The 27,898-nt window shown below is 44.4% G+C and overlaps 1 protein-coding gene across 1 annotated transcript; it reads right to left on the bottom strand.

The window, feature by feature from the left end:
* Positions 1 to 1,431: 1,431 nt before the first annotated feature.
* Rpn8 (regulatory particle non-ATPase 8) lies at positions 1,432 to 27,232 on the bottom strand. Its single transcript, XM_037427741.2, has 7 exons — positions 26,920 to 27,232; positions 26,231 to 26,323; positions 24,417 to 24,514; positions 2,939 to 3,019; positions 2,768 to 2,859; positions 2,585 to 2,696; positions 1,432 to 2,465 (listed from the first exon to the last, which is right to left on the bottom strand). Exons 1-7 carry the CDS (start codon positions 27,092 to 27,094, stop codon positions 2,175 to 2,177), a joined length of 942 nt encoding a protein of 313 aa, XP_037283638.1. The 5' UTR covers positions 27,095 to 27,232; the 3' UTR covers positions 1,432 to 2,174.
* Between the last annotated feature and the right edge of the window lie 666 nt (positions 27,233 to 27,898).

Below are 27,898 nucleotides of genomic sequence, written 5' to 3'. Positions count from 1 at the left end.
AATGTGCCATGCACAGACGTGGACAGCAACACCTTTACACAATACTAGTCTATGCACCAATTAAAAACTGAAATTAAGCACCACACACTTTTCTCAGATTCACAGGGTTGGGTCAAAGAAAAAATGGGCTTTTGGATCTCTTCCTCTTCTTTGACTAGTCAAAAAACGTATCAACCATTCAATGCAATTCATTGTCATCATTGGCCTACTCCATGTCCACTGTAAAACAAAGTAATCTCCCAATGATCTCCAATACAAGAAAAAAAAAAAACTTTGGTCTCATTATGTAAGGTGCACTCTCTTACTTTCAGACCGCAGTTCCAATCATAAGACAGTAGAGTTGCTCAGACAAAGCCTATAGCGAAAATACTGTACATACTCTTGCCATGGCTGCACCCAGAACCTTGTTACTTTAGCCCCCCCCCCCCCCCCCTTTCTCCGTAATATATATATATATATATATATATATATATATAAAAATTGGCTTGAGCGGACAAACGTGAGAAAACTTTTATTGCTCCTACGTTTTGGCCGGGGTCCGGCCTTCGCCAGGGAATCCCTGACGAAGGCCGGACCCCCCGGCCGAAACGTAGGAGCAATAAAAGTTTTCGCACGTTTGTCCGCTCGAGCCAATTTCTATTCATCACTGGATTCACCGAAGACACTCGCTGGATATATATATATATATATATATAAAGATCACCAGTGTTTTGGCAGTGCCACTGATCTTCGAGAAGGTTAGCAGTGTTATCTGCTCTATAGTGCAAGAACTCCGAAGCATTTTTTTTTCTAAGACACCAGAGTGGCTGGTCAGAAGTTCGAAGACTGCTCCCAAGAAAATGCACTCAGAAAAACAAAGAGGTGCTTTTTAGGAAACTATAACACAGCATGCTACCAGAGATGGAATATTTACTTCCTCAGTATGTCACAAAGATGCGGAGCAACATCCATGCCGTTTCGTCGGAGATTCTACAAGTGAAAGTGCCTGGCATCACACGAGACAAAGACATTTAGTTTAGAGTTTAAAGCCAGCACTGGCTGGCACTTGATGAAGGAAAAGAATCCTGCTCTCTAATGTTACGACGACATGCCAATGTCTGCATTGAAGTAAAAAAAAAAAGCTGTTTCTCTTTTTTTTTTCTGTTCTGCCAGTAGAAGTGAGTACTTCAGTTCAATAGAGGCAAGTACAGCAGATATTTACCAAAAATAAATGTTGTGGCCCTCTCTCCTTGTAATGGCCGCACCAGTGATTTCTACCTCAATCCTAGGAAAAAACCGTTGTCATTGCACAAGCGCGTACAGTAGTTATTACAAGTGAATAGTACACACTTCATGGATACCCAGACTAGTGAAGATGGAAACCGACCTTAAAAATAAGGTTAATGTCAGCTATTTGGGCTAGAGAAAAAAATGTGACACAAACACAAAAACTAAATTTGAATCACTTCCACATTTTAATTTGCACCAAATTTTACTCTAATACAAGTAATGCTTTCATGGTAAGCAAACATTTAAAGCAAACATTCAAAGAAATACCCAACAAACTTAACAAAATGCTTGCAGCTTGCATGGACACCTGGAAAATATCCAATTGCCAAGGAAGGCATTCCAGCAGGCTGAATTTACACCTGCAATAGTGTTATCATTCTGAAGCTCACGAAATAACAATAATGTACTGTGCTATTGAGCATGACCCGATAACAAAATTGGAAACAATATAGCTTGATCAGTTGGTCATTAGTTATTGGAATGCAGAGGTGTTTAAACGCTCCCTCCACATGGAAACATAACAGAAATTTAACAACCACTAGCCAAGAAGCTCTATAAAACTGCAGTTTATTTTCAAACACACCCACAAATGTAAAGAGGCAAAGCAAAAGGATAGCGTCTTTAAAGATGTACATTAGATAATAAACAATGCAAGCAAAAAACAAGCCATGTACTGAGGAAACAAAGAAACATTTCCTTAATCCATTTCAACCAGTAAAAAAAAAAAAAAAAAGAGAAACTAACAGAGGGATTTTCATACAACAGAATGCCCGAAATACAATTTGTTATCTTGCAAGAAGTGACTATTCTCAATTTTTCTCTGAACCAATTTTTCTTTATGCTTTTATTGTGGGATGACCGAACTGCCTCGTAGCAGGCACTGTAGCTGCTCAAAAATGGGTGGCTCACACCTTGACTTCTTTCTTTTTCTCTTCAGGTTTCTTCTCCTTCGGCTCATCCTTTTTCGCCGTCTCCTTTTTCTCTGCATCACGGTTAGTGATCTTGTTGTTGATGAGGTTATGCAAGGCCACAACAGAACGCACCAAAGATGCCAGGTACACAACTAACATCTGGTCATTTGTCTTGATATAGAGAGATTTGACAAAGTCCTGGAGACCCACATCAGGCAGTAAGTTGAATATGTCCTGAAGCTGGTAGATGATGGTGTGGTTGACTGGCAGGGTACCCATAGCCACCTGCATTCAGAGCAATGCTTGTACATCAATCTCTATTCTCCATGTTCATAAAACAAAAGAAATAGTAATATACAGAAATGGGTGATCAAACAGTCTTCTTGAATGCACGCGCTACTCACTTGCTCCAGATAATCTCTTATGTGGTGCACCTGGCCTTGAAGTCCTTTCAAGCCCATCAGCTGGTTGGTTATCCTCTGTGAGAGTGTGCCCAAAGTAGTGTCCTTGATGTCCCTGCATGACAACACACCAGTAAAGCACGGAAAACATGAGAAACAATGTACAACAAACAATACTCGGCTCACCGAAGTAAATGCTCAACTCCAACCTCCTCAGCTTCCTCTGCTCCGATTTCACTAGGGACATGCTCAAACGTCTTGGTAGTTGGGGTGCCATCCTGAGAACAGAGAACATGAAAAGTAAGCTTTTGTGGCCTGCCCACACAAAAACGGACTTTTCCAACTAAAAATACTCACATCGTGAACTTCCTCCACAGCTATGTATGCTTCTGTGGGTAGACCGATAGAGAGCAGCTGAGCATCAATGATGACAAGCACCTAACAAGGAAAAAACAAAGCTATAATAGAGCCTCAGAGCCGACAAACACCAGCAGCAGCAGCAGTCTACTTCATGTGCACAGCAACACAAAGACCTGTCCAAATGATATTCGTGTTACGCTGTCTAGCATAAGTCGATTACATTTTGTGCCTACTAACTTCTTACTTGCATCAGTCAATCATATACTTTCTGCTGTAGTTAGCTGCATCTCTTGTCCCTTTGTCCATTCCATTGCTTTTACTAACTATATGGCAACTCTCCTGTATAAACTACATAAGCTCCTCTGGTGCATTTGTCTTTTCTTTTTCTGTGGCTACTCATCCACTCCCTTTCTCTTATTTACTATGTTATGCATATAATTTTCCTTGGCACTGCACACAAAGTGGACCTTCTATTCTTGAACTTCTATGTCATCCCTTAATTTTCTTCCCTGTACTGGTAGAATGCAATAGCTGGACACTTTCCATTTGATGGACTGTGGTAAGTTGTCATGATTTTGGAATGTTTGCTGTAAGTGCTCAAGCTCGCCCCCCCCCCCCCCTTTTTTTTTGCTATTTTCCTTTGCATGAGAAAGCTCCCCTGTTAATGAATGGCTTTAGTTAAGTATTGCACAGATTTTAATATTCAATTGCTAATTGTAAACTCTCAATCTGTCACTGGGCAAGCGAATATTATAGTAGTCTTTTGCGAATTTATCTTCAGCCCTACTTTAACACTTTTTCGATTCAAGCTACCTTGAGCCCTACTTTTAAACTTTCTCGATTAAGTGCACAATCATTTTTTTTTTTTCAATTCACCGCCATCGTTGATGAAATACACGATGTCTGAAACTAAAACGAAGAAGAATTCAGCATTTATTTTTATTCCAATTTGTTTTTAAGATATTTATTTAAAGGGTCAGTAAACAACCCCCTTTTGCATTTCCGGTGGATTTCCGATGCATTTCCGACGGAGGCGGAAATGTAGGCCCGTGTGCTCAGATTTGGGTGCACGTTAAAGAACCACAGGTGGTCAAAATTTCCGGAGCCCTCTACTACGGCGTCTCTCATAATCATATGGTCGTTTTGGGACGTTAAACCACACAAATCAAACATTTTTAGCAGTTTATTTAATGACGCGAGACGAGAATTCGTGCTCCTGCTTCTCATACATGTTCTTTTGCCACTCTAGCCGTGAAACGCATCATATGGCCGGTTGCAGAAACGCTAATTTACGAGGCATTCATTGTCTCAAAACACTCATAAACGCTCGTGGCGTTACCAAACACGGCTCCAAGTACGGCTAAATCACATTACTAAAGCTTATTGATAACACTCCATATGACCGTGAAGTGCGCGGCCGCAGGGACAGAGCAGCCGGCACACGATGCACTTGGCAGCGGCGTTCAATGACGATGCCCGCAACGTGTAACTACGATGACAAAAATTGGAGTACACAGTGCTCGGTTGGTTGATTGCAAAAATTTATTGTGGTCCTGCAAGGCGTGCATCAGCGCACGCGCAGCGGGCGACACCTAAGTTGGGACTGCCAGGCCAAGCCTATCGGCCGCTCCGCGAGCCTGCTGGACGACCCAAAGTTGGTCGACCAGGAGGGAGCTGCATAGGGCCGCCTCCCACCAGACCGAAGTAATGTCTGGTTAAGTGTACATTGCCTTGCACTCCCAGAGCATGTGTCAGCGTGGCTACGTCCCCACATGCAGGACAAGCGTCATTGAGGAACACGTCGGTATAAATAACGTAAAGGGAGCTCAGTTTAGGGCATGTGTCCGTCTGCAGTAGTCTGAGCGTAAGGGCCTGTGGCCTATAAGTTTGGGATGAGGGAGTGGATATACTCTTTGTGCAAGGTAAAAATTTTTTGTTACTTCGTTGTACGTGGAACGCGTGTCCCTGTTCTCTGCAACCCCATTGTCCCCGAATCGTCGCCAGAAACCGGCGCGGTCAGTTAGCGTGCACGCAGTCTCGTGGAAAGACTCGTTGAGGTTGGGGGGAGGGCCTTGGACCTGTCCAACATGTGCGAGAAACCAGATAAGTACATGGTGCTTGATACCGTCGCAGCCGCCACTCTGGAGAACACACGGAACTTTCTTGAAGACGATACCGCGCTCGAAAGCACGGTTAGCTGACGTAGAGTCACTATAGATGACCTCACTTTTGCCGTCCCGGATGGCCACTTGCTCAGCAATCGTCGGATTGTCAGGGAGAACCGATGCGCAGTTGGTGATCTGCTGTTTGGAGTTGACGACGACTGCGGAGAAGGCGCGGCTCCCGCGGTACCCTGCCACGTCGACAAAGCTGACGCCGCGCTCCTCACTGTAATCTGCTTGAGAAGAGTAGCAGCTCTAGCTTGTCACCTGCCACGATTGTGCTTGGGATAGACATTCCTAGGCATCGATGCCACGGTGATGAGATCGAATATCTCACAGGGCACCTGTTTCATTTTCTCGTCCACTTCGGCAGGAGAGTGACCGAGGTCTCCGAGTATCAACTCCATTTGAATCCTTGGAATGACCATCGAGTCCAATAGTTCGAACGGCAAGACTATACTCAAGCTCGCCACCAAAACTGATAACGCGGTTCAGCTGGTCCGACGGGTGGCCAAGCGCCACCAAGGCCTCAAGGAAGACAACCTAATTCGCCAGGCCAATGCCTTGCTCTGCCACTTTCAATGTGCACAACTGGAAGCCTGCCGAGCGCCACAAGACCAACGTCCTGCTCAGAAAGATTACCAAGCGGCCCTCAGTATTTCAATCAGGACGCGCACCGAGTGCCTGCTCCAGCTCGGAGATTGCGCTTGGTATCACATTTTCGAGTGCTGACCCGCGAAACTAGTCTGATAGCTGCTGTTTTGAGCAATCCTTGGCATCGGAAGGGGGGGAGGGGGGTTGACGAACTTGGCTGTGCGGTCCGCTGTCGATGTGTAAAATGCCCGCCCACGGTTCCGAGCAACTAGCAGAGTGGTGTGCTTCATTGCTTGCGAAGAAGCACGTCGCCACGAGTGTGCTTGCGCGCCGTTCTTGCCGGTAGTCTCGCCGTTAGCGGAGTTTGGAAAGACGACTCTGGCGACACGCCGCGTGCCCGCTCCTAATAATCTGATTGTGCATTCGCTTACAGCTCCTAACTACAGCGTAATTATATCTGAACTGATTGTCGAGCTGTGAACACGTCACGAAGTAGCGATTTTCGAGAGCCGTGTCCTCGCGACCAACAAGCAGCAAACGACGATCTCCCAGAGCGAGCATAGGGCCAACGGCGAGGCGGGCCGAGGCAACACGGTGGCCGCAGCCAATCAGGGGCCTCAAAAGGACCTTCAAAGATTTGTTTTTTGTGCACTTGTTTTTAAAGAAAGGAGCCAGTTGAGGCAGAAAATTTGCTCATCGAAAAATGCTCTTTCCAATGAGCTCATGAAGCAGACTCCCGGCCGCGTCATCGCGAAGCTTTAATTTTTTGAAAATCGCTGTTTTCTCACAATTTGCAAAAATATTTTTGTTACCTAGGAGGGGGAAACATTTTTTGAAGCACTTCTGCGAGATTTTACGAGTAGATATTTTGGAATCAGATAGAAAAAGGGTTCCAGAAAATTAAAATTTCATTTAAAAAAAAGATTTTTTTTTTTTTTTTTGCCATTTTTCGCGATACGAAAGCACAGTACCCCCTAAGTGGCAGTCGTAGTCGAACCAGAAGACCTTCAAGCCGAGCCGAATAATGGTCAAGACAAATGCGCACAAATTTAACGATGCGAGTAATGTTGTAGTTGGAAAGTCAGATATGCTGTGCGATATGTAGAAGCAAGAAACATCAACATAGTCTATGCACAAACATGTAAGCTAGGGAACACTTTACACAATGTGAAAGACAAGTTGCCAAGCGAAAATTTCGAGTGTCTTTTCAACTTTAGGCTGCCACGATTGTGATGACCAGTTACATCATATGCCCTTGAATAAACTACGGGTCACCAAACTGACTGGTCAAGTGTGCATGTTCTGGCCAAAAGAATGCGTGCATCATGCCTATACCTGGAATACCAGCACATGCAGACAACTGCACATATGCTGCACAGGAGAGATGGGACGCTTCCAACAATATACTTCCGGTGCTTACGCCACCGTACTTAGGCGTACCTAAATACGCTGTGCCTTTCTTAGGGCTATTATTGTGAATAAGGCTCCCGGAGCGGGTGCCATAATGCCACTAAACTTTGTATTCTTTTGGTAGGTGTATTCTTTCATATCTTCACCAAGAAGCAATAGTTGCACAATGCTTCTTTTTTTTTTTTTTCACACATCTTTTAGCTGTTCACTTTAATTACAGCCAAAGTAGTGGCTTTTTAAAGGAACACTAAGTCAAATAACAATTTACGTCACAGTGAAAGCTCAATGTATGACATCTAGAACGACAATATTATCAACAACAGTGCCCTACTTACCGAGAAATTAAGGTAAATGCACAAGAACACATGCGCCACAGTAGGACATTCTCAAAATGATCCCGATGACATCATACGGACCGCCTACAATAAATCACTAGTAATCAATCTAGCTGCACTAAATAACTTTCGGCCTTCCGTGAATAGAGACGCAATAAAATTCTGCCTGTTCGCTTCATGAAAAAAAAAAAAAAAAGAACTGCTGGACGTTTTTATTTATTTATTGATACTATAACTCCTTTAGAAGTTTTAGCAGGGTGGGATAGATACAATGCATGAACAAAAATACGTTCCTATGGAAAATGGTGCGAATGGTTCAAAAATTATATTTTCGCGTGGTTACACTGGAAAGGTGGTGCCATCTAGTGGGGCACATTTGTATAAAAAAATGTCTGCAATCTTGGAACTAATGGCGGGAAATTGATCAATGGCCATTGCTCCTGCTGTGGCTCCCACTCCTTTCGGGCAGCTGCTACTAGTGAAGTAAAGCCGGGCAACGTTGTGCATGGCAACAGTGACGCAAGTCGGTCTGCTTCTTGAGGCGGGTAATTTGAAGTGCGCTAACCCGATGCGGACCACTAAAACGCGATTTTATTTCAAAGTAGGCCTTTCCTTGACACAAAAGTAACACTACGAGGTTTCTGGACCACTATTTCAACAATCAACGTTAACTTGATAGTTGCCTTTAGTGTTCCTTTAAGCTTTGATCTATAATAATGCTTATTTTTGTGACGGTCACACAGACTTCTGTCAGTTTCCATGACCAGGACCGATTTTTCAGAAATTTCCCGGCTTTTCCAAAAGGGTCCAAATTCCCCAACTTTTTCAGGTTTTCCAGGTTGGTAGACACCCTGACTGCAATGCTTTTCCGAGTAGCCATGAAGTGGATTCACTAAAGGAGTTTATTGCCTTATGATGATGTCCACATCAAAAAGTCTTCATTTATAATAAAACAATGTAAACGTCATTCTGGTTAGTGTTGCTTCATTTTCACTGCAACTTGACAGGATTGCTTTCTCTTTTGTCTATGTGGTGTTGTAGCATAATTCAAGTGATTTAATATTTAAGTGCTGGTTTCAAGAGCTCATGTTTTTGACAATTAGGTGGGTATATTTTTAAATGAAATAGTTATGCAATGGCACTTAGGGCGGGAAGTGGGTCTTTTTTCTATCTTGCGATTTCCTTTACCAAATTTAATGAAGTTGGTCAGCTTAGTTCAGTTTTTCTTGCAAATTCCAAATACACACATGGTTATATATGTCAATTAGTGGTACTGTTAATTGATAATTAGCATAGCTTCCAGGAACAATGGCTCAATAACTACTCGTCAAAATCTTTGTTTAGACACATAGCTGGACACTAAGAAACAGGAGCTTCACAAGGGTAGGAATACTTTTTTGATATGACAACTATTAGCAACTATACAGCTCATGAAATCTTACTGGTCAAAATATTGCCAATTAATTGTTTGAATAAATGAACAATAAAAAACACTGACAGAGAAATGCAAAAACGTGCTCCTACCCTTGTGGAAACCATTCATTTGGCTGTGCACTGCAACAAGAATGACAATTCTAGATGCCCGAATGATTGCAAAGCGTCAAGAATTTAGGAATTGATGAAATCAACAAAAACAAACAAGGGTCATATTTATTCAGATGTAACAAGAAATAATGGCACATACACCTAGGTATGTGATCAGTACCCACTAGGGACGTAGTCCCTCTGCTGTGAGCTACCAGAGTGGCGCTTCTTAAAAGTTTGTTGCAGATTTTCTGCTGATGCACGCTTGTGCGCTGATGCTTCTGCACGCCGGTTGTCTTTATCAGCCATTCTCTGGCTTTTTGGCTGGCCCGAACTCAAATGAAGCTCCCCTGTAGTATGGCAGATGAAGTTCTCGCATTTCCTGAATTAAATTTCATCACTGCCTCAGCCACAGCAGCTTCGACAGCAAAATGCGAGGCATGCTGTTCCTTTGGAGCCAATGCCCAAATCATTGAACGCAAGCATTCCTTGTTGTTCTGGGTCATACTGTGCAGGCACCTTTCAAGCAGTTTTTCTCCCGAAAGACGTTCATACACTGGGCGAATGGCTTCACAGACATGTGAAGCACAATTATATTTGTGCTTTGGAAAGGGCTCACCGTTTGCTAGAGCAGCATTCTAACGGCACCAAAAGCTGGGACCTGACGGGCAAAGACTGTGGTCAGCAACCTTGTCATTGGACGTTATGTGGCGACATGTTGCCATGACAGCCTTCCGCATGTCTTTGACATTCCCTTTATTTGACTTCAATGCCAATCCGTCGTACGAACTAAGTTTGGTTATCAAGTCACCAATTGTTAAATATTAATTCGGAAGAGCGGCGAAGACGAAGAAGAGGACTAGAGCGTGCCCGGATAGCACGTGCGCATTCCATTTTGTTTTTAATTTAGAAACCAGCGTCTAATAAACAAGACGTTCTCTTTGCGGCTCCGCTTCCTGGTTTTCAACATCATGGTGCCATGACCAGGATTCGAACGAGCAGTTGAAGACCCCTAACGATGAGGCGGGCTCTCTGAAGAGGACGGCTGATCGACGCAATCAACGGGGTGATGCCGGGCGACGAGTGAACAATCCACGTCGTCACAAGACTTCAATTCCCGACGTGAAGACATGGAAAGACTACGACGTAAACGCATGACGGTACGAGCGGCGGTTACCAGGATCATAAACGATATGACGACTCTTATGCAGACGGAACCAACGCCAACCGGTGAGCTAAGCGATCTTCTTAACCTGTTGAAGATAAAGGAGACTCTGTTAACGAATTTTGACAGCCAGATAGAAGAGTATGTGGCTGAGTATAACCTTGAGGATGAGCTTCAAAGTGTTGGGCAATACCAAGATTCTATCGTCCTAGCGAAGTCTCACGCCAAACATATTTTTATCTGCACTTCAAGTCGTAGCTTGGCACACATCTCATCACGATTCTCCTCCAGCCCGTGCACAAATTAAGCTTCCTAAGCTTGATATACCGAAGTTTCTTGGTGACCCCATTAAATAGCCTGAATTACAGGATCAATTTGAATCAACTATTCACCAAAACCGGCACATCGCTGACGTAGACAAATTGAAGTATCTCCGAAGCTACCTGTTGGGTAAAGCGAAAGGTGTCATTAGCGGCTTGGCTACAACCAACGAGAGTTATAGCTCAGCTATAGATCTTCTACAAGAAATATTTGGCCATAAATCACTGATTGTGAACGACCACATGCGCCGACTTCTCAACCTTCGCAAAGTAAGCTCATGCGAAGATTTTGAAGGGCTGCAAAGGCTGTATGAAGAGGTGGAAACTCGCGTGAGATCCCTTCATAACCTTTGTGTCGAAGAGAGAGAGTATGGAGTTGTTGCTCGAAACGGCAATAATACAGAATCTCCCACAAGAAATGGTACTTCATTATACTCAGCGCACCTTGTCTTCAAAAACTACGAATGGTACTACAAGCCCACCATATGAATTGTCTATTCTTCTAGAGTTCTTGAGCCTGGAAGTGAGGAGCCGGGAACAGGCGTTGCAGATGACGGTTGATCACCGAGAATGAGCCCTAACTGGCAAACCGAAATTTCAAGACGATAACCGAGGTTCAGCATCTATGTTAACCGTCAAACTTTCTCCGGAGAGTTCTATGTTCTGCGATGATAAAGGTCACACGGTGAATGACTGCCCAGCTGAGCTAGCGTTAGACGAGAAAAAAGAGAAACTGCGCGAATTGGGATGTTGCTTCCGATGTGCCCAACCTTTTCACAGAGCGAAGGAATGCAGAAGCTGGAAGAGGCCGAGCTGCACAAAATGTAAGGGAAGGCACATCACTTCTATGTGCGACCCAAAATGTAAGAACGAAACGCAGACCACTGTTTCCAGCTCTTCTATGGACGCTTCAAACAGCACAGTACTTCTACAGACCGCGCAAGTCTGGGCTCAAGACACTGGAAGAAAACGCCTTGCAAGAATTTTATTTGATGGCGGTAGTCAACACAGCTTGATCACAGAATAGCTGTCTAGAAAGCTCAAAGCCACCGCGTTAGCCGAAGAACAGCCGTCTATCTCTGGGTTCGGAAATATTTCCGAACCATGGAAATCTTATAGGAGAGTACGAGTGATGCTGCATAGCGAGTAAGATTGTAACTCGATAGAAATCTAAGCTATAGATGTCCCACAAGTATGCAGTGAGCTGTCTGCACTAACAGAGACAAATGTGCTTGAAAGAATAAAGAACCGGAAGTTACATTTGGCTGATGTCACTGAATTCCAGGTCTCACCAGAGTCTGGAATATGCATGCTTATAGGAGCCAACTATTACTGGCAACTCGTCAGCAGCAAAATTCATCGACTGGACGACTCCTTAACCGCCGTTGAAACCGTCATGGGAAGGACACTACATGGCGATACCAGAAGTTTGCCAAAGCCTGAACAGCCAGACACTGTAAGGACCTTCAAAGTATGTCTAATGGAAGCCAACGTCTCCGAGCAACTGAGAGCATTCTGGGAAGTGGAGCATCTGGGACTGGCCCACGAAGAGATACATTCAAAAGATGATGAATACATTCTGAAAAACTTCGTGGAATCAACTGTTAAAACGAATGGACGCTACGAGATTGAACTCCCTTGGCGCAACAATTATTCCGAGCTTAAGGACAACCAAGATGTCGCTTTGAAGAGGTTCAAGTCTCTATAGAAAAAGCTACGTCAGGAGCTAGAGTTTCACAAGGAATATGACACTACGATAAAGAGGTACTACAACAATGGCTTTGCTGAGAAGGTTTTAAGGAGCAGTACGAGCGGGCATGACGCCTACTACATGCCACACAGAACGGTAGTAAGACGTGACAGAATTACAACAAAGGTACGGGTGGTATTTGGCGCCTCGTCTCACGCTTCAGGCTCTCCTTCTCTCAACGACGTCTTGTAAACTGGGCCAAATTTGAACCCCAACATTCTTGACCTGCTGCTGAAGTTTTGCAACTTTAAGATTGGAATTTCCGCCGACACCGAAAAAGCATTTTTTCAAGTGTCACTGGCCGAACAAGACCGAGACGCATTTTGTTACTTTTGGCTTGAGAAAGGGTCTTTTAACCTTGACGAACCACGCATGACAAGGGTTTCTTTCAGTGCCTGCAGCGGCCCTTTCGTTCTTGCGGCAACTCTGCGACACCACTTTCGACTAGTGAAAGGCAAATACCCTACGACTGCCAAACTACTGAAAGACCATTTCCATGTTGACGATTTGGTGATCGGAGCACAGAGCGTAGAGGAAGCACAAACAATTGTTAGCAACTGCTTCAATATTCTGAAAGAGGCGGGGATGAATTTAACAAAGTGAACGACAAATGATGGACAGTTATGGAACTATTACAAACACCAAGACTTGAAGATACAGTTCAATTTAGGAAACGAGAAGATACTGGGACTTGTTTGGGATACTGACAAAGATATTTTAAAGCCCTTGCTAAACAAGATATTAGAATCATTAAGTGAGCCAAGGAATACGAAGCGTCAGATTTTAAGTTGTGCCTCACTTATGTACGATTTTTTTTTTTTGGATTCCTCGGCCATTTGTTCTGGTGGTAAAGTAATAATACAAAGGCTGTTGCTACATAAATACACTAAGGATGCGCCCCTACCAGAGTCTATTCTAAAAAAGTGGACAGCATGGACGAAAGGCCTCCTAATAGTGAGTCAGTTGTAAGTTCAGAGACATTTTGGCCAATTTCTTCTGGACAACAAATTTCGTGTTGCCATACATGCCTTTAGCTATTCAAGCCCTGCTGCGTATGGCGCCGTGCTCTATCTTCAGATAAGAGAATTCAATGGAGCCATGAAAGTTCTATTTCCGATAGCCAAATTGAGTGTAGCACCGCTACAAAAGATGACTGTTCCACGACTAGAGATCATGGGAGCACTTGTGGCAGCTCGACTTATTGCAACAATGAGTACCCATAATTTATCACTTTTTTTTTATCAAACTGTTATGTGGACAGACTCTGTGATCGTGATTAATTGGCTGCAAAGTTCAACAAAATGCTGGAAACAGTTCGTAGCGATCCGAGTGCCTGAGGTACTCTCCTTAACAGAAGTGAATATGTGGAGACACTGCCCAGGTGATCGAAACCCTGCTGATTTGTTGTCTAGAGGAGCCACCGCCAAGCAACTCCTACAAAGCTCGCTTTCGTGGAAAGAACCAAACTTTTTCCACACTGAGACGACATTCAACGAGCCCTGCTACAGTGAGGTCACAATCGACATGGAAGAAGAAACTATGTGTTTGAGAACAACTGTAAGACCAGAACCTACGATTGTAAACGTCGATGACTACAGCTCTTATAACCGACTGATGCATACGACTGCGTGGATACAGCGGTTTACTAGGAATTGCCAACACCAAGACACCAGAAAGAAAGAACCTCTAGCAGCAACTGAATTGGAAGATTGAGAAATGTATTGGATACGTCGAACGCAAAACAAAGTATTTGAATCGGGTGTGCGGCGAATGAACATTGCACTTCAGCGGTTCAGTCCCTATCACGACGAACTAGGGCTTCTTCGTTTAGGAGGTAGACTTTAGTTCAGTAACATACGCGAAAGTTCCAAGCACCCTATTCTGCTTCTTGCTTCAGACACATTAACAAAGTTGCTGGTGAAAAAAGAACATCAACAGCTTTTACACGTTAGACTCTGTTTACTCATGACGGAACTGAGAGAAAGGTTCTGGATACTGATAGCCAGGCAGGTGGTAAAGAAAGTCCTTTACGAAAGCACAGTCTGCCGGAGATTTTCCTGTAAGTCATACTCGAAACCCTTCGCACCTCTAACAGAAGACTGTGTCACACCCTCTCCACCTTTCGAAGTATGTGGGGTAGATTTCGCTGGACCCCTTCTCCAAAAAGATAAGGCAGGTACTATAAAAAAAAAAGACTTACATACCGATCTTCACATGTGCAGTCGTCACCCCGCCACGGTGGTCTAGTGGCTAAGGTACTCGGCTGCTAACCCGCAGGTCGCGGGATCAAATCCCGGCTGTGGCGGCTGCATTTCCGATGGAGGCGGAAATGCTGTAGGCCCGTGTACTCAGATTTGGGTGCACGTTAAAGAACCCCAGGTGGTCGAAATTTCCGGAGCCCTCCACTACGGCGTCTCTCATAATCATATGGTGGTTTTGGGACGTTAAACCCCACAAATCAATCAATCAACATGTGCAGTCGTCAGAGCTGTTCATTTGGAGCTCGTCACCAATCTTAGTTACAAAGCCAAGACCTTTAAAAAGGCCTTAAAAGAGATTCAGCGACTTCATGAGTTGATGAAATCACAAGAAGTATAATCGTATTTCGCCAGTCACAGGATCGTTTGGAAATTTATCATTGAACAGGCTCTCTGGTTGGGAGGATTTTGGGAACGATTAATTAGGGCTGTGAAGTCTGCATTGAAGAAACCACTGGGAAATCATTTCTTTAATTATGACAAACTTTCGGCCATCCTCGTTCAAGCTGAAGCAATGATAAACTCGCGACCGATCACTTTTGTAGTATATGCAAAATCATCTGAACCGACCCCACTTACGCCAAGCCATTTCCTCATAGGACAACGACTGACTATGCTTCCTGCAGATTGTGCGAGCACACCATCAGAAGAAGCTTCATCATCACGCGGCATTCTTCAACGAAGATGGAAGCACAGGGAGCAAGTGTTAATTATTTATTAATCTTTGAGATGAGAGTACTTCCAAGAACTTCGTTCAGCTCATAGGACTGAAAATACAAGCGCAGAATCAGTTAAAAAAGGAGACATCATACTCGTAAAAGAAGTAAACACGCTGAGACAACTGTTGAAGATGGGACAAGTAACGTACAGAATTAGTTCAGGGCAAGGACGGCAAAGTTCGGTCATGCAAGGTGCGCACTTCTGGTGGCATCACGTTGTAGAGACCGATACAACTGTTGTATCTTCTCGATCATACCAGGCAAGCTGCAATATCTTGTAAAGAATCGTCTTAAAAAAAGAAAGCCCTACAAGTTGTTCGGCCGGGACCTGTTAAATATTAATTCGGAAGAGCGGCGAAGAAGAAGAGGAGGACTAGAGCATGCCTGGATGACGCGCGCGCATTCTTTTTTGTTTTTAGTCTTAAAACCAGTGTCTAATAAACAAGACATTCTTTACTACGGCTCCGCTTCCAGGTTTTCAACACCGGTCAATTTGCCTTTTCCTCTTGAAGCCGCGCCCTTGTGTTTTGAAATGAGTGTACGCAGAGCCGTGCCCATTATTTTTTTTGCATGTGATAAACTCGATCCTCTTTTTCAATAGGCACAAATCCATATACTTGTGCTTGCTTGAGCACCATAAATGAGCGACTATCACCGTCCGAGAGAACTGTGGTGGACCTCAGTTGGCGCAAGTATTAGCACTGCTTCAATTTCCATTTCTCCTGTTTTTTTTCTTTGTCCGTATTCTTCTGGCACAGATGGTTTGCTTTCAATTGCCATAATACAGGTCATCCAGCTTCGGGCCGCGCGCACAACCTGCACAGAAGTTGCTCAATAAAACATAGCAGAGCACAAGTCCTGAAAACAGTTCGATGACGGTGCCGACTCTTATGTGCGACGAATGGATGTGTGTCATCCACGTGCCATCGTAGGATACCGCTACATTGCCGGAACCAGCGATATCAGGGAGCTTTAGAATAACGTTTGCAAGCGCTGCGGGTATAGCGGGCGCTGTACGAGCTTTAGAATAACGTTTGCCCCTCCTAGGCAACAATCTAGGGCCGCCGTGCGATATATTCATAGGAGCGAAAATATCATTTATTGACGTCTGCCGATTCCCAGCGCTCACCATTGCACCAGTGGACATAAGGTTCACAACGAAAAGGCTCACCGTCGTGCAGTCTTTTGCGCACGGTGAGCTCCACCGAGAAAAAAACTTCGCCGCACTTCTTGCAAACGCCGAGAAGTCGTGAAGCCACCACACAGAGTGCACTTTATGCGCTAGAAAAGAGCGCTCATCGCTTCTTCGCTGACAATAAAAAAGCGCGACTCCCTCTGCCGGCCCGTCCCCACCGTCGTTGACACTCGCAGACATGTGCAATTTCCTTTTCGTCGCCGATGTTTGCGCAAGCCGTTAAAGTTTTATCCTCTGCTTCTTTCTTCCGTTGAAGCACTTCTGCTGGCGGAACCATTCTTGTGTCGTGATGAACGGCATTGCACCGATCACTATCGGTAGGCGAAGCCGTTAAGCTTATCTAGCTTTCGCGAGGCTTGCTGCCGTCTACCTCGGAGTCGCGGCGGCGGCCTTCACTTGAGGTTGCCGGCAAGTAGTCATCGCTGAGTTATTCGACAGGATCGGAGCGCCTTTCGAAGTTGTAACGCACCCACTTTTTTTTATTTCGCGTGGCGAACTTGCAATATTCCGGCATCGTTGCATGCAAGCGATTTTCACAATGGCATCGCGCTATCCTTCTCAAGCACGGAGGAAGTGTTTTCTTCCTCCATGTTCTCAAGCGCGTTGACACGCGGCAACAGACAACACTAACTAGCTGCACCAATAGTAGGATTGATTAGTGGTGTTTATTGGCGCAAGGGCCAGATATGGCCAAAGAGCGCCAGAGCGATGATAATGAATTGTGGGATGTGCAGTGTAGATAAAACAAATGTGACGTGGCTGTAAATGGGCCTAAAAAACAGTCGCTGTAGGTGTGTAAAAATATACATATGGTAAAATTATGGCAATGACAAGTGATGTGAGCTATGGAGACATAAAGTGATTTAAAAGTGATAAGTATGTCAAATAAAAACTTGGCATGGAGCACCAGTGCCTCGACAGAGCCCTTAAAACAAGAGCATGGAGGCCTGGGCTCATTGAAATCTGCTATCACAGCAGCATCCTCTGAACAGAGGATGTGCTATGAACCTGTTGGGCTAAAAACATTCAATGTTGGACTAAACACATTCAGTACTACATCCTTTAAAAAGCTTAAAACTGATTTTGTATTAAAAAGCGGCTCTTCACCGAGAAACATAATCGGATGTAAAGGAAGATTATAGCGGTATGCTAAAGCAAAATATTTCTCTCCCTTTCAGCTTCCGCACACTCCAGGAGGACGTGGAGGACGGTTAGCCTCTCACCACATCTACCACAAGTAGGAGGTTCATCGCCAGTCAGAAGAAAGTTATGAGTACCATAAGTGTGTCCTATTCTGAGGCGACAGAATAGGACATCAGTTCGCCGTGTTCTTGTAGCGGAGGGCCAGTAACCCAACCGCGGCTTAATCAAATGAAGCTTATTATTTATTTCTGTGTCCCACAAGCGTTGCCAGTGGTTTCGCAGTTTCTTTCGTAGAAAGGGTTTTAGATCTGTTGCAGGGACAGTAGCGGTGGGGTTAATAGCGCGCATTATAATTGACGTGGCCATTTGGTCAGCTAACACATTGCCCTCGATACTTCTATGGCCAGGTACCCAGCAAATAGTAACATGCTGGTTGGACATATACGCTGTACACAGAACGGAATATAGCTCAATTATTATCGGATTTCTGAATCTGAAAAGGGATCTTAATGCATTTACGACGCTTAACGAGTCTGTGAATATAATTGATTTTTGTATGTTTGATTTCCATATATGCTTCACAGCGGACAATAGTGCATAACCCTCAGCCGTAAATATACTTGTTTCCGGGTGAAGCACGCCGGATTCCGAGAAGGATGGTCCGACGGCTGCATAAGCCATCCCTGCATGCGACTTAGAAGCGTCAGTATAAAACTCTACGCATGAGTAGTTGGACTGGAGTTCTCGGAAATGCATTTTAATATGTGCTTCTGGTGCGTGTTTAGTGATCTCAACAAATGAGGTGTCACAGTGTATAAGCTGCCACTGCCACGGCGGTAAAAGTATCGCTGTGGGCGTAGGACAGAGTTCCAGCAGCGGAACACCCATTTCCTCACATAAGTTTCTCACACGCAAGGAGAACGGCTTTCTCACTGTGGGTCGATTATGGAAGAGGGTGGCAGCGGTCATATCGTTTATAGTTGAATAAGATGGATGCTTGATGTTTGCACGTACCTTTATAAAATATGTGAAACTGCTATAGGATCGCTGCAGGTGAAGTGACCACTGATTCGACTCTACATAGAGGCTCTGGATCGGGCTTGTCCTGAAAGCACCGGTTGCAAGTCGGATACCCAGATGGTGAACGGGGTCTAGGATTTTTAATGCACTTGGCGTTGCGGAATGATAAATTATAGAGGCATAATCAAGGCGCGACCCGACAAGGCTTTTGTATAACTTCAAGAGGCACTTTCGATCACTACCCCATGTTGTACGTGACAGGAGTTTTAGGACGTTCATCGCTTTCAAACATTTCATTTTGACATATTTAATATGGGGAATAAACATAAGCTTAGAATCTAAAGTGGTTCCCAGAAATTTATGCTCGCTGCTTACAGAGAGTTGGTCTCCCTTGATCACAACATTTGGTTGTGGCATTACCCCTCGTTTGTTAGAGAAAAGTATGCAAGTACTTTTCTTCGTGTTTATTTTAAAACCGTTTTCATCCGCCCATTTAGAGAATTTATTCATTCCAAGCTGCACTTATCGTTCGCAGACAGACATATTGCATGATTTGAAACTCACCTGCACATCATCAACATACACGGAATAAAACATCGCACTTGGAATGACTGACTGCAGGGAGTTCATTTTTACAATAAAGAGTGTGCAACTAAGCACGCCCCCTTGCGGAACACCAGTCTCTTGGGTAAAAGTTCTAGAGAGAGCATTTCCCACTTTTACGCGAAAGGTTCGGTTAGACAGGTAACTTTTAATTGTGTTTAGCATGTTTCCACGGATGCCCATGATGACAAGATCGCGGAGAATCCCAAATCGCCATGTGGTGTCATACGCCTTCTCTAAGTCTAGGAATACCGAAAGTACAAACTGCCTATGAATAAATGCATCTCTGATGTATGTCTCTATGCGAACAAGGTGGTCTGTTGTCGACCTCCCCTCTTTGAAACCACACTGAAGGGGGTCTAGTATACTGTTACTTTCTAAAAAGTGGATTAAGCGCCGGTTTATCATTTTCTCATATAGTTTGCATAGACAGCTTGTTAGCGCTATTGGCCTGTAGCTGGCGGCCAAAGACGGATCTTTGCCTTGTTTAAGTACTGGGATGACTATAGCTTCTTTCCATGACAATGGAATATACCCAGCTGCCCACATGTTATTGAAGAGAGTTGGGAGTGTTTTTAGTGCTTCGGGGTGAAGGTACTTGACCATTTCGTATGTTATACGATCAACACCTGGCGCTGAGTTGTTGCAGCACGCAAGAGATGCCTTAAGTTCAGCTAATGTAAATGGGCAGTTGTAAGACTCACTGGATGGACGTTTACATTTAAGGGGCTGTCGCTCTTCGCGTTCTTTGAATTTTAAGAACGTTTCTGTATAGTTTGATGCACTTGAGACGTATTCAAAGTGTTCGCCTAGGCAGTCCGCCTGCTCCTCCAGGCTCTCCCCTCGGCTATTTACCAAAGGTAGGGGGTGTGTCTCCCGACCCATTAACTTGTTTACCCTATTCCAAACCTTCGTTTCGTCGGAGTAAGAATTTATACCTGAGATGTACCTATTCCAACTTTCTTTCTTTGCAAGACGACGCATTCTTCTGGCTTGGGACTTAACCTGTTTGAAATTGTTGAGGTTTTCACCTGTTGGGTAATAATCGGAGTAGTCTCCAAGCTTTATTTTGTCTATTGCGCGCTTTCCGACAATCGTCGTTCCACCATGGAATGCGACGTTTATTGGTCATTTCGTTGGTTTGCTTGATACATTTCACTGCAGCGTCAATAATAAAACCTGTTAGGAATGCTACAGCATCGTCTATATTAAAATCGGCAATCTCATCTCCGTCTAAAAATGTAATTTCTCGAAACAGTTCCCAGTTGGCTGACTTGGTGTTCCAGCGAGGAAAGTCAGGCGAGCATGTATCTTCTTTTGTTAACTTTAACATTATCGGGAAGTGGTCACTCCCAAAGGGGTTCTTGAGAACAGACCACTCCAGATAAGGAATTAGTGTACTCGAGACAATACTCAGGTCTATAGAAGAGTATGTGTTGTGCGTAGTGCTATAATATGTTGATTCTTTTTTGTTAAGTAAACATGCACCTGACGAAAACAGAAAGTGTTCTATTAGGCGTCCTCGTGCATCCAAACGGGAGTCGCCCCATAAAGGATTATGTGCATTTAGATCACCAACGACTATATATGGCGGAGGAAGTTCATCAATGAAGCTTTGAAATTCTGTCTTCGAAAGTTGATAGCACGGAGGAATGTAAATAGAAGTAATTGTTAGTAGCTTCCCGAACAGCACTGCTCGGACAGCAACTGCCTCAAGAGAAGTTCGGAGGTTTAATTGCTTACAGGCAACACCTTTATCAACTATTATAGCGACACCGCCCGACGAGGCGGCAGCGTCGTCACGGTCTTTGCGGAAGATAGCATATTGCTTTAGAAAATTTGTTTGTGTGGACTTAAGATGTGTTTCCTGAACACACAGCACCTTTGGAGTATGTTTATTAAGGAGTTCTCTAATATCGTCGAGGTTATGGAGAAGTCCTCTCACATTCCACTGTAAAATCTGCGTGTCCATTTTAGATGTGTTTAGTGTTGTGTGCTCAAGGATAGAAAATTAGCTCACGGACCCTTTCCAGGGGCTGTGACACGAGATTTTTCTTTTTTGGATCGGTCGACGGAGTCGCGCCGATCCTTAGGTGCTTGCTGCGCCCTCACGCTCGAAGTTGTGTCCATTGCCTCTAGCGAGGCACTGGACAAGCGCTCTTGCGACCGCTGCAGTTGTTTTGAGGGCCTCGCCTCTAAAGACAAGGCCTTCGCGGCCCCCAGCCCGGAGGTTGGTGGGTCCTTCTTCGATGGCGGAGCAGCACTGGCTGCAACCGCCGAGGGGGCGGATGGCGTCACTGCTGGCTCACTACGCGTGTGCCAGACAGGCGCCGGGGGCTGTCGTGGCGCTGCCCCCTGACGCAGCCACTTCGGCAAAGCTGGTTTCTGGCAGGTAGGACACCTGCCTTCGTGCCTCCCTAAATGAAATGTTTTGTTTTACTTTAATCGTGACAATTTCCTTTTGTTTTTTCCAGCTGGGGCATGACCGTGAGTATGCGGCATGCTCCCTGTTACAGTTCACACAGTGAGGAGAGTTTTCACAAGCATCAGATGTGTGTTTATCAGCACTGCATTTCGCACAAGTTAGGCGGCCTCGGCAGTTCTGAGAACTGTGGCCGAACCGCTGGCATTTAAAACATCCGAGAGGGTTCGGTATATAAGGCCTCACTCGAAGCTTGATGTACCCGGCCTCAACGGAGTTGGGCAGTACACTTAAATTGAAAGTAAGTATCAAGTGCTTAGTCTGGATTTCTTTGCCATCGCGCCTCATCCTAATTCGTTTCACGTTGATGACATTCTGTTCACTAAAACCCTCCAGGAGTTCAGCCTCCGTCAGCCCTAACAGGTCGTCATCTGAAACAACGCCACGGGTGGTGTTCATGGTTCGGTGTGGGGTTACTATTAATTTGGTATCTCCAAATTTCACTAGATTAGACAATTTTTCATACTGTTAATGGTCGTGGAGCTCCAACAGGAGGTCACCACTTGCCATTCTCGATGCTTTATATCCTGGGCCAAAGATTTCTGTCAAAGACTTCGAAACAAGAAAAGGTGAAATAGTTCTCACTGGTTTGCCGGGTGTGTCAGCGTGGATAACGTGGAATCGGGGAAAGGATACTCTCTGGTGACCAAAAAACTGGAATACTTCATCGGTGCGCCCTCTTTTCTGAGGGCGATCAGGGAGTGGGGGGAAGGAACAAGCCATAAGAAAAGGTTTATTTTCGGCAGCGGCGCCAGCCACCCACCATGGAGTCCTACAAGGGGACGCTGCAGGGTCTGTAAGCTCAGGACCTGCAGACGCCAGCTGTACACCACCACTATAACCGAATATGGTGTATCCAAGGTAGGATTAGCCACACAGGGTTAACCCTTGCCGCCAGGAAACACGGAAGTCAACGGAAGAGAGTAGAGGACAGGATAGATTTAAAGACGAGAAAAGACTAAGACGTAGGAAGAGAGAGATAGGAAAAGGCGACTGCCGATTCCCCCTGGGTGGGTCAGCCCAGGGGTGCCGTCTACGTGAAGCCGGGGCCAAAGGGGTGTGTTGCCTCTGCCGGGGGGGCCTTAAAGGTCCAATCACCCAGCATTGGCTCAACCCCCAGGATCCCCTTTTCCCCGGACACGGCAAAGCCATGCACGGCTAGGCGTGGGAGGGAGTAGAAACTCCCCCGTTAGCTCGGGTCCGTGGTGTCGCTACACACCAAACGCCTACTTGCGCAGGCGCCCCTGGGGGAGCACCAATAGTAGGACTGCATTTAGTCAAGTGCATGGCATAGGCCAATGGAGTCACGCGCTTGGACTTTTTTTTACGCGGTATTTCTACACAGCAAATAGGCGTACGAAGGAAATTGTGGCGGGAACTTCAAGAAGAAAAATGGTTCTTTCCAACGCGACCGATCTGGCCGTGATAACTTGCACAGTTCACCAGCAACCCGGCTAAAAAACAGCCCATTTTTGCGCTTCTTCACTCAAAATATAGCTCGCGGTTCTTACAAGAATTGGTATAGTGGCCTAAATATTTATCCACGACGCGGGAAACTTTGTCAGAACATGTGAAAGTGTTTGTATTTTATGAAAATGCCACATTCAAAAAACAGATTTTTTCGCGATATTTTCGTCTCAAAGGCCCGTGTTTCCCCTTAAGTGTAGGCTAATCTTGTCAATAGTTAACCTGCACAAAGAAGACTGGACAAAAACACGCACAGAAGCACGCAAAAGGCGCAGATACTATTACAAGTGCTCGTATTAATCACATCATGTGTCTTTCTGTGTTGACGTTTTCACCTTGTCTTGGTGCAGTTTAACATTTAGTTTATCTGTGAATGGACTGGCCTAACAACATGCCTTTTCATAGCAAAACATGTTAATTTGCTGTAAGCATTCAAAAGCCTACACTAAGTGTAGAGTCCTTTCAAAACTGTTAGAATATCAAAATGCTAGTCACTGCATAACTGGGTGTGGAGACCAATACACATTTGTGCCAATATTAGAAAAAAAAAAATGGAGGAAGGACGGAAACCACAAGGTACCCAACACATTTGACTGAAAAAAGGCTGCCCATGGGTCCAACAGTAGTATGATGATTAGTGATTAGCTTGGTTATTAGTATTGCAAATTTTGAGCCGATTGTCAGAGCTTAAATGTAGCTCAAAGAACAACCATTCGGCAATAACATAAAAGTACATGCCTTAAAGGGACACTAAAAGCAAAACAATTTTTTGTGTATTAGTAAGTACAACTTCAATCTCAAAACAACACACTTTCTGCAACAGAACACTTGGCAAACGGGAAAGTGCGGGTGGAGATGCCACGTTGAGATACGCACACCAAACAATGCGACGTCACAGATTTTGAAGGCGTCAACAGATTTCTACGTAGCTTCTAATCGATAACAATGAAGTACATTTTCATCTGTGGGTGCGATAGACCTAACATACGAAGTTTCAGGAAATTTTATTGAGCCAATTGCAAAGATATAAAAAATGCATCTTAAACTTTTTGACATGACGCACGAAGATTTTGGTGCAAAATTTAAACATGAAACTTTAACTTTGATTTTCCTTACTAATAATGAACTTATGATCGTGAAACATATGGTATTAAGTTCTCAGAGTGCAGTGTCAATCTAAAATACGTCATTCTTTTTTTTTTTAGTGTCCCTTTAAAGGAGTCTTGGAACAACTTTACACAAGACATTTAAATAAATACACATGCTCTATAGAGTTCAAGCAGTTAATACATGTTCTTTATCTCACATATTGAATAGACGGTACTTACGGAAGTGCTGCAGTACCTTCGCACCAGCTCGTTGATAGGAATATCGCTAGGGTGCAAATTTGGACCAGTATGGTACCAGCCAACAATGCGTTCCCTGGCTAAAAAAGGAAAAGAAAAATGAGCATATGATATGCTCCACAACATGTGTGTTGTCAGATACAAATGTGGGTAACGCTTTAGCAAAAAGATACGAGTTCATGCAATTATTGGGTTATTATCCACATCTTGACAATAAAAATGGGTGCTGTTACAGTGGAAATCAGATAAGGCCTGCATTTATACAAACAATATTTCAGTACTATGTGCTTTAAAGGGATACTGAATAAAATATTTGCCGCCAATATGTTTAGCCAAATCAATAGATTGGATCCTGAAATCGATAGGGACACCTTAATTCCAAACTGAAGCTACAAAAAAATAATGAATTTAATGCGTTTTTTGCAAACTCTCGTGTCTAGCAGTAGCACCGTGAACTGGAGAAGGTGACATTTCCAGACGTCAGACTCGCCCGAAACTGGCAAGCCAACAGTTCCAGCCATCTCCCGTGTCTCTCGACTCTAGAGTTGCCAGGTGCCGCCGAGCAAACAAGCAAACAGTCGCCCCAAAACAAGCCCCCCCCCCCCAGAAAAAAGCGTCGGCACTTTTCTGAATAAGTTTAAAAAAAAAAGCAGAAGTTAAAGAAATGTTATTATTGAAAATTACGTTGTAGTACAGATAAAAATACTGCAAAAACTTCTGCAAGGTGTATAAACATTTATTTTGCATAATGAGAATAGATGAATGAATAAAGGCAAGAATTTTTCTAGCCTTACTCACAGTCATTGTCACCGACATCTGGCAGATCAGGATAATCCATGGCATCGACATGTGCAGATGTGGTTGCCATTCACATAAACTAATAAAACCTTTACCGTAGACAGTGTAATCTCACATCATGAAAACATGTGCTTCAGTCACCCTTCAGTTTCGCTGAATGACAAAAGAAATTGTTGGACAAGATGTGAGACTTCACAGTCTTTGGTAAAGGTATTATCAGATTGATTGTACGATGCCGATTTGCTCAGCGCAGACTTCATGAGGTGCGGAAAAAGTATGTTGTGTGGTTTCTTCGTGAATAACAATCAATGGTTAGTCTGCGCTGGTCCGGTGTGCTCCTTTCTTGTATGTCCTCGTGTGTGTGTGCATTGAAGTTCCCATATGCTAGAAACGCCGACAGTGGTGTAGGGAAGCGTAGTTTCGCCGTGTTTATGACGAGTTGTGTGCCGGGTGATGCAACATTATTTTCCGAAAAAGCACAGATAAACTACCCCCCCCCCCCAAAAAAAAAAACGCGACATGCTACTATCAAGATTTCCAAGCGTTTCGGCGAAAAAACAAGCCCAAATCCATTTATAACAAGCGCAACTGGCAACTCTGCTCGACTCGCTCATGTTTCTCTTCGGTTCCCAGAAACGGCAGGAACAACAGCACTGGGTAAAAGCACCGGCGCTTTTGTGAAAGGAAAAGAGAGGGATGAAAGGAGAGGTGGAGAAAAGGAAGAGGACAAGAACAAGTGCAGTCTGCATGCGCCTCGGTGAGTTTGACGTCGCGGTTCGCGAGCAGCCGCCACGCGCTGACAATCCATCGAAAATACAACCAACTGTTAAAAAATACCGGAAACAAAACTCCGTTTATCATAACAGTGGCATCTCCCGAGCGAAATCTCGAAGTTTCATCAGTTTTTCAAATTTTTGTTTAGTATTCCTCTAAAATGGGTAACGGAGGTTGCGAGTAAACAAGAAATGGTAACTACACGGCCACTACAAGGCTCTTACCGTTCACCTTCTTGAACATAGAATACATGTTTTCAAGGTAGTCGTGATCCAGAAACCAGACAGTCTTGTCTCTCTCATCTTCGTCGAACGGAACTACACAAGAGAAAACAGCGGCGTGAATGGGACATCTCCGGCTGTGCCAGGCAAACAAAACTACTCCAGGGGGAAAATGCGCAGGCGACTCTGCTAACAGCCACTGCGATTTTTCGCAAGGGACAGGTAGTCGATTGTTGATCAGTGCGAGATAATAGATTGTTGACCTAGTGCGAGATCAGACCGACAGAGGGGCAAGAATATTAGCGCTCGTCTCCTTCTTGTCCCTTAGTCTTCTTTCTGATCTCGCACTATTACAATCGTCATGCCAGGCCAACTAGCCCAAACCGCCACGCCTCTAAGGGCAAGTAGTACAATACACAGGGATGCACGAGTTAGTGATGAATTTGGGCTAGCTGACATCATCACCTCAAAGTACGCACTTGTCTAGATTACTCTTCTTTTCAGTCCTTGTACTTTTGACGCACAGCATGCCGAAATGCATCCGAGATGCTTACGGCACGTTGCATGCCGTGACAAAGCAGTTTAGTAAGCAAATATGGTGCTACAGGCAACAAAACACTGTTTGTTCATAGTTCATAGATAAAATCAACAAACAACACGCTATAAAATGCCTTATTCGACGAATTCCTCACCAGCAAAGCTGTTAGAAACGTCCAAAACACCCTTTTCTTTCCAGGAGCCGAGTAAGATGCCAACCACTCGATCTTGGTGGCCAACTTTCCCCATGCGATTGAAGTGATCCACGACGCTGAGGAGAACCAGCGGATGCACAACCACCTTCGAGACTGCAAGGTCAGTGCCAGTCATAATTCCTTGTTTCGACTTATGGTTGATCCAATCACTGACAAAGCGCCAATTAACAGCCGGACAGCAATGCACTTTCGACGCCACCTACGTTCATTCGTTCAAGCAGGACACTGACTTCGCCACAGAACACTTATATACTCTCGCAAAAACGATTGGTTCAAAGCACGGTGCCGGAAGTATTCTTGCACCGGGGTGCTAAGCGAGATTACCAGCAACGTAATGAACAAATATTTCTTTATAAAGTCACTTTTATAAATAAAAACGTGTAATATTTATTAAACAAACACTATTCAACTATTAATGAGCGTTAATAATGTGCCACATGAAGCGTTTGGACAAGAAAGTAAAAAAGTAAAAAAGAAGCTGATAGTGTCCTAAACATGACCTACTACACTCCTGACCTGCCCAGAGAGCACCTCTTCCAGCGCCCACGTTCTAGTTCATACCTTCTGCCGCTAGGGCCGTCACCTACGAGCGGCGTGGCGCTAGGCAGCACCTGTTCGCTGACGTCACCTTCACTCTTTGTAGTCAAATTTTAACCAACAAAGCACTCGTAGTGCGAATTTATGATCCACAATTTAGAAATATCCAGAAATAATAATACTAAAAGACATTCAGAATTTTTTTTGCAATAAAATGCACGCGACAACGCATAGGCTGTCCAAAATCATGTAAATCCACGGGTTTCCACGTTTGTCAACCAGTGTGCTATAAATTCTTAAGCGCACTGAACAGCTTACTTGACCAGCAATGTATGGGAAGAAATAGTCACATATATGCCGACAGTTCACCACAGAAAGCAGG

The sequence above is a fragment of the Rhipicephalus microplus genome, chromosome X, assembly GCF_043290135.1.
Source record: "Rhipicephalus microplus isolate Deutch F79 chromosome X, USDA_Rmic, whole genome shotgun sequence".
Lineage (NCBI taxonomy): Eukaryota > Metazoa > Arthropoda > Arachnida > Ixodida > Ixodidae > Rhipicephalus > Rhipicephalus microplus.
Note: the sequence above shows the minus strand (reverse complement) of the source record. Positions and strands in the feature narration are given on the sequence as shown.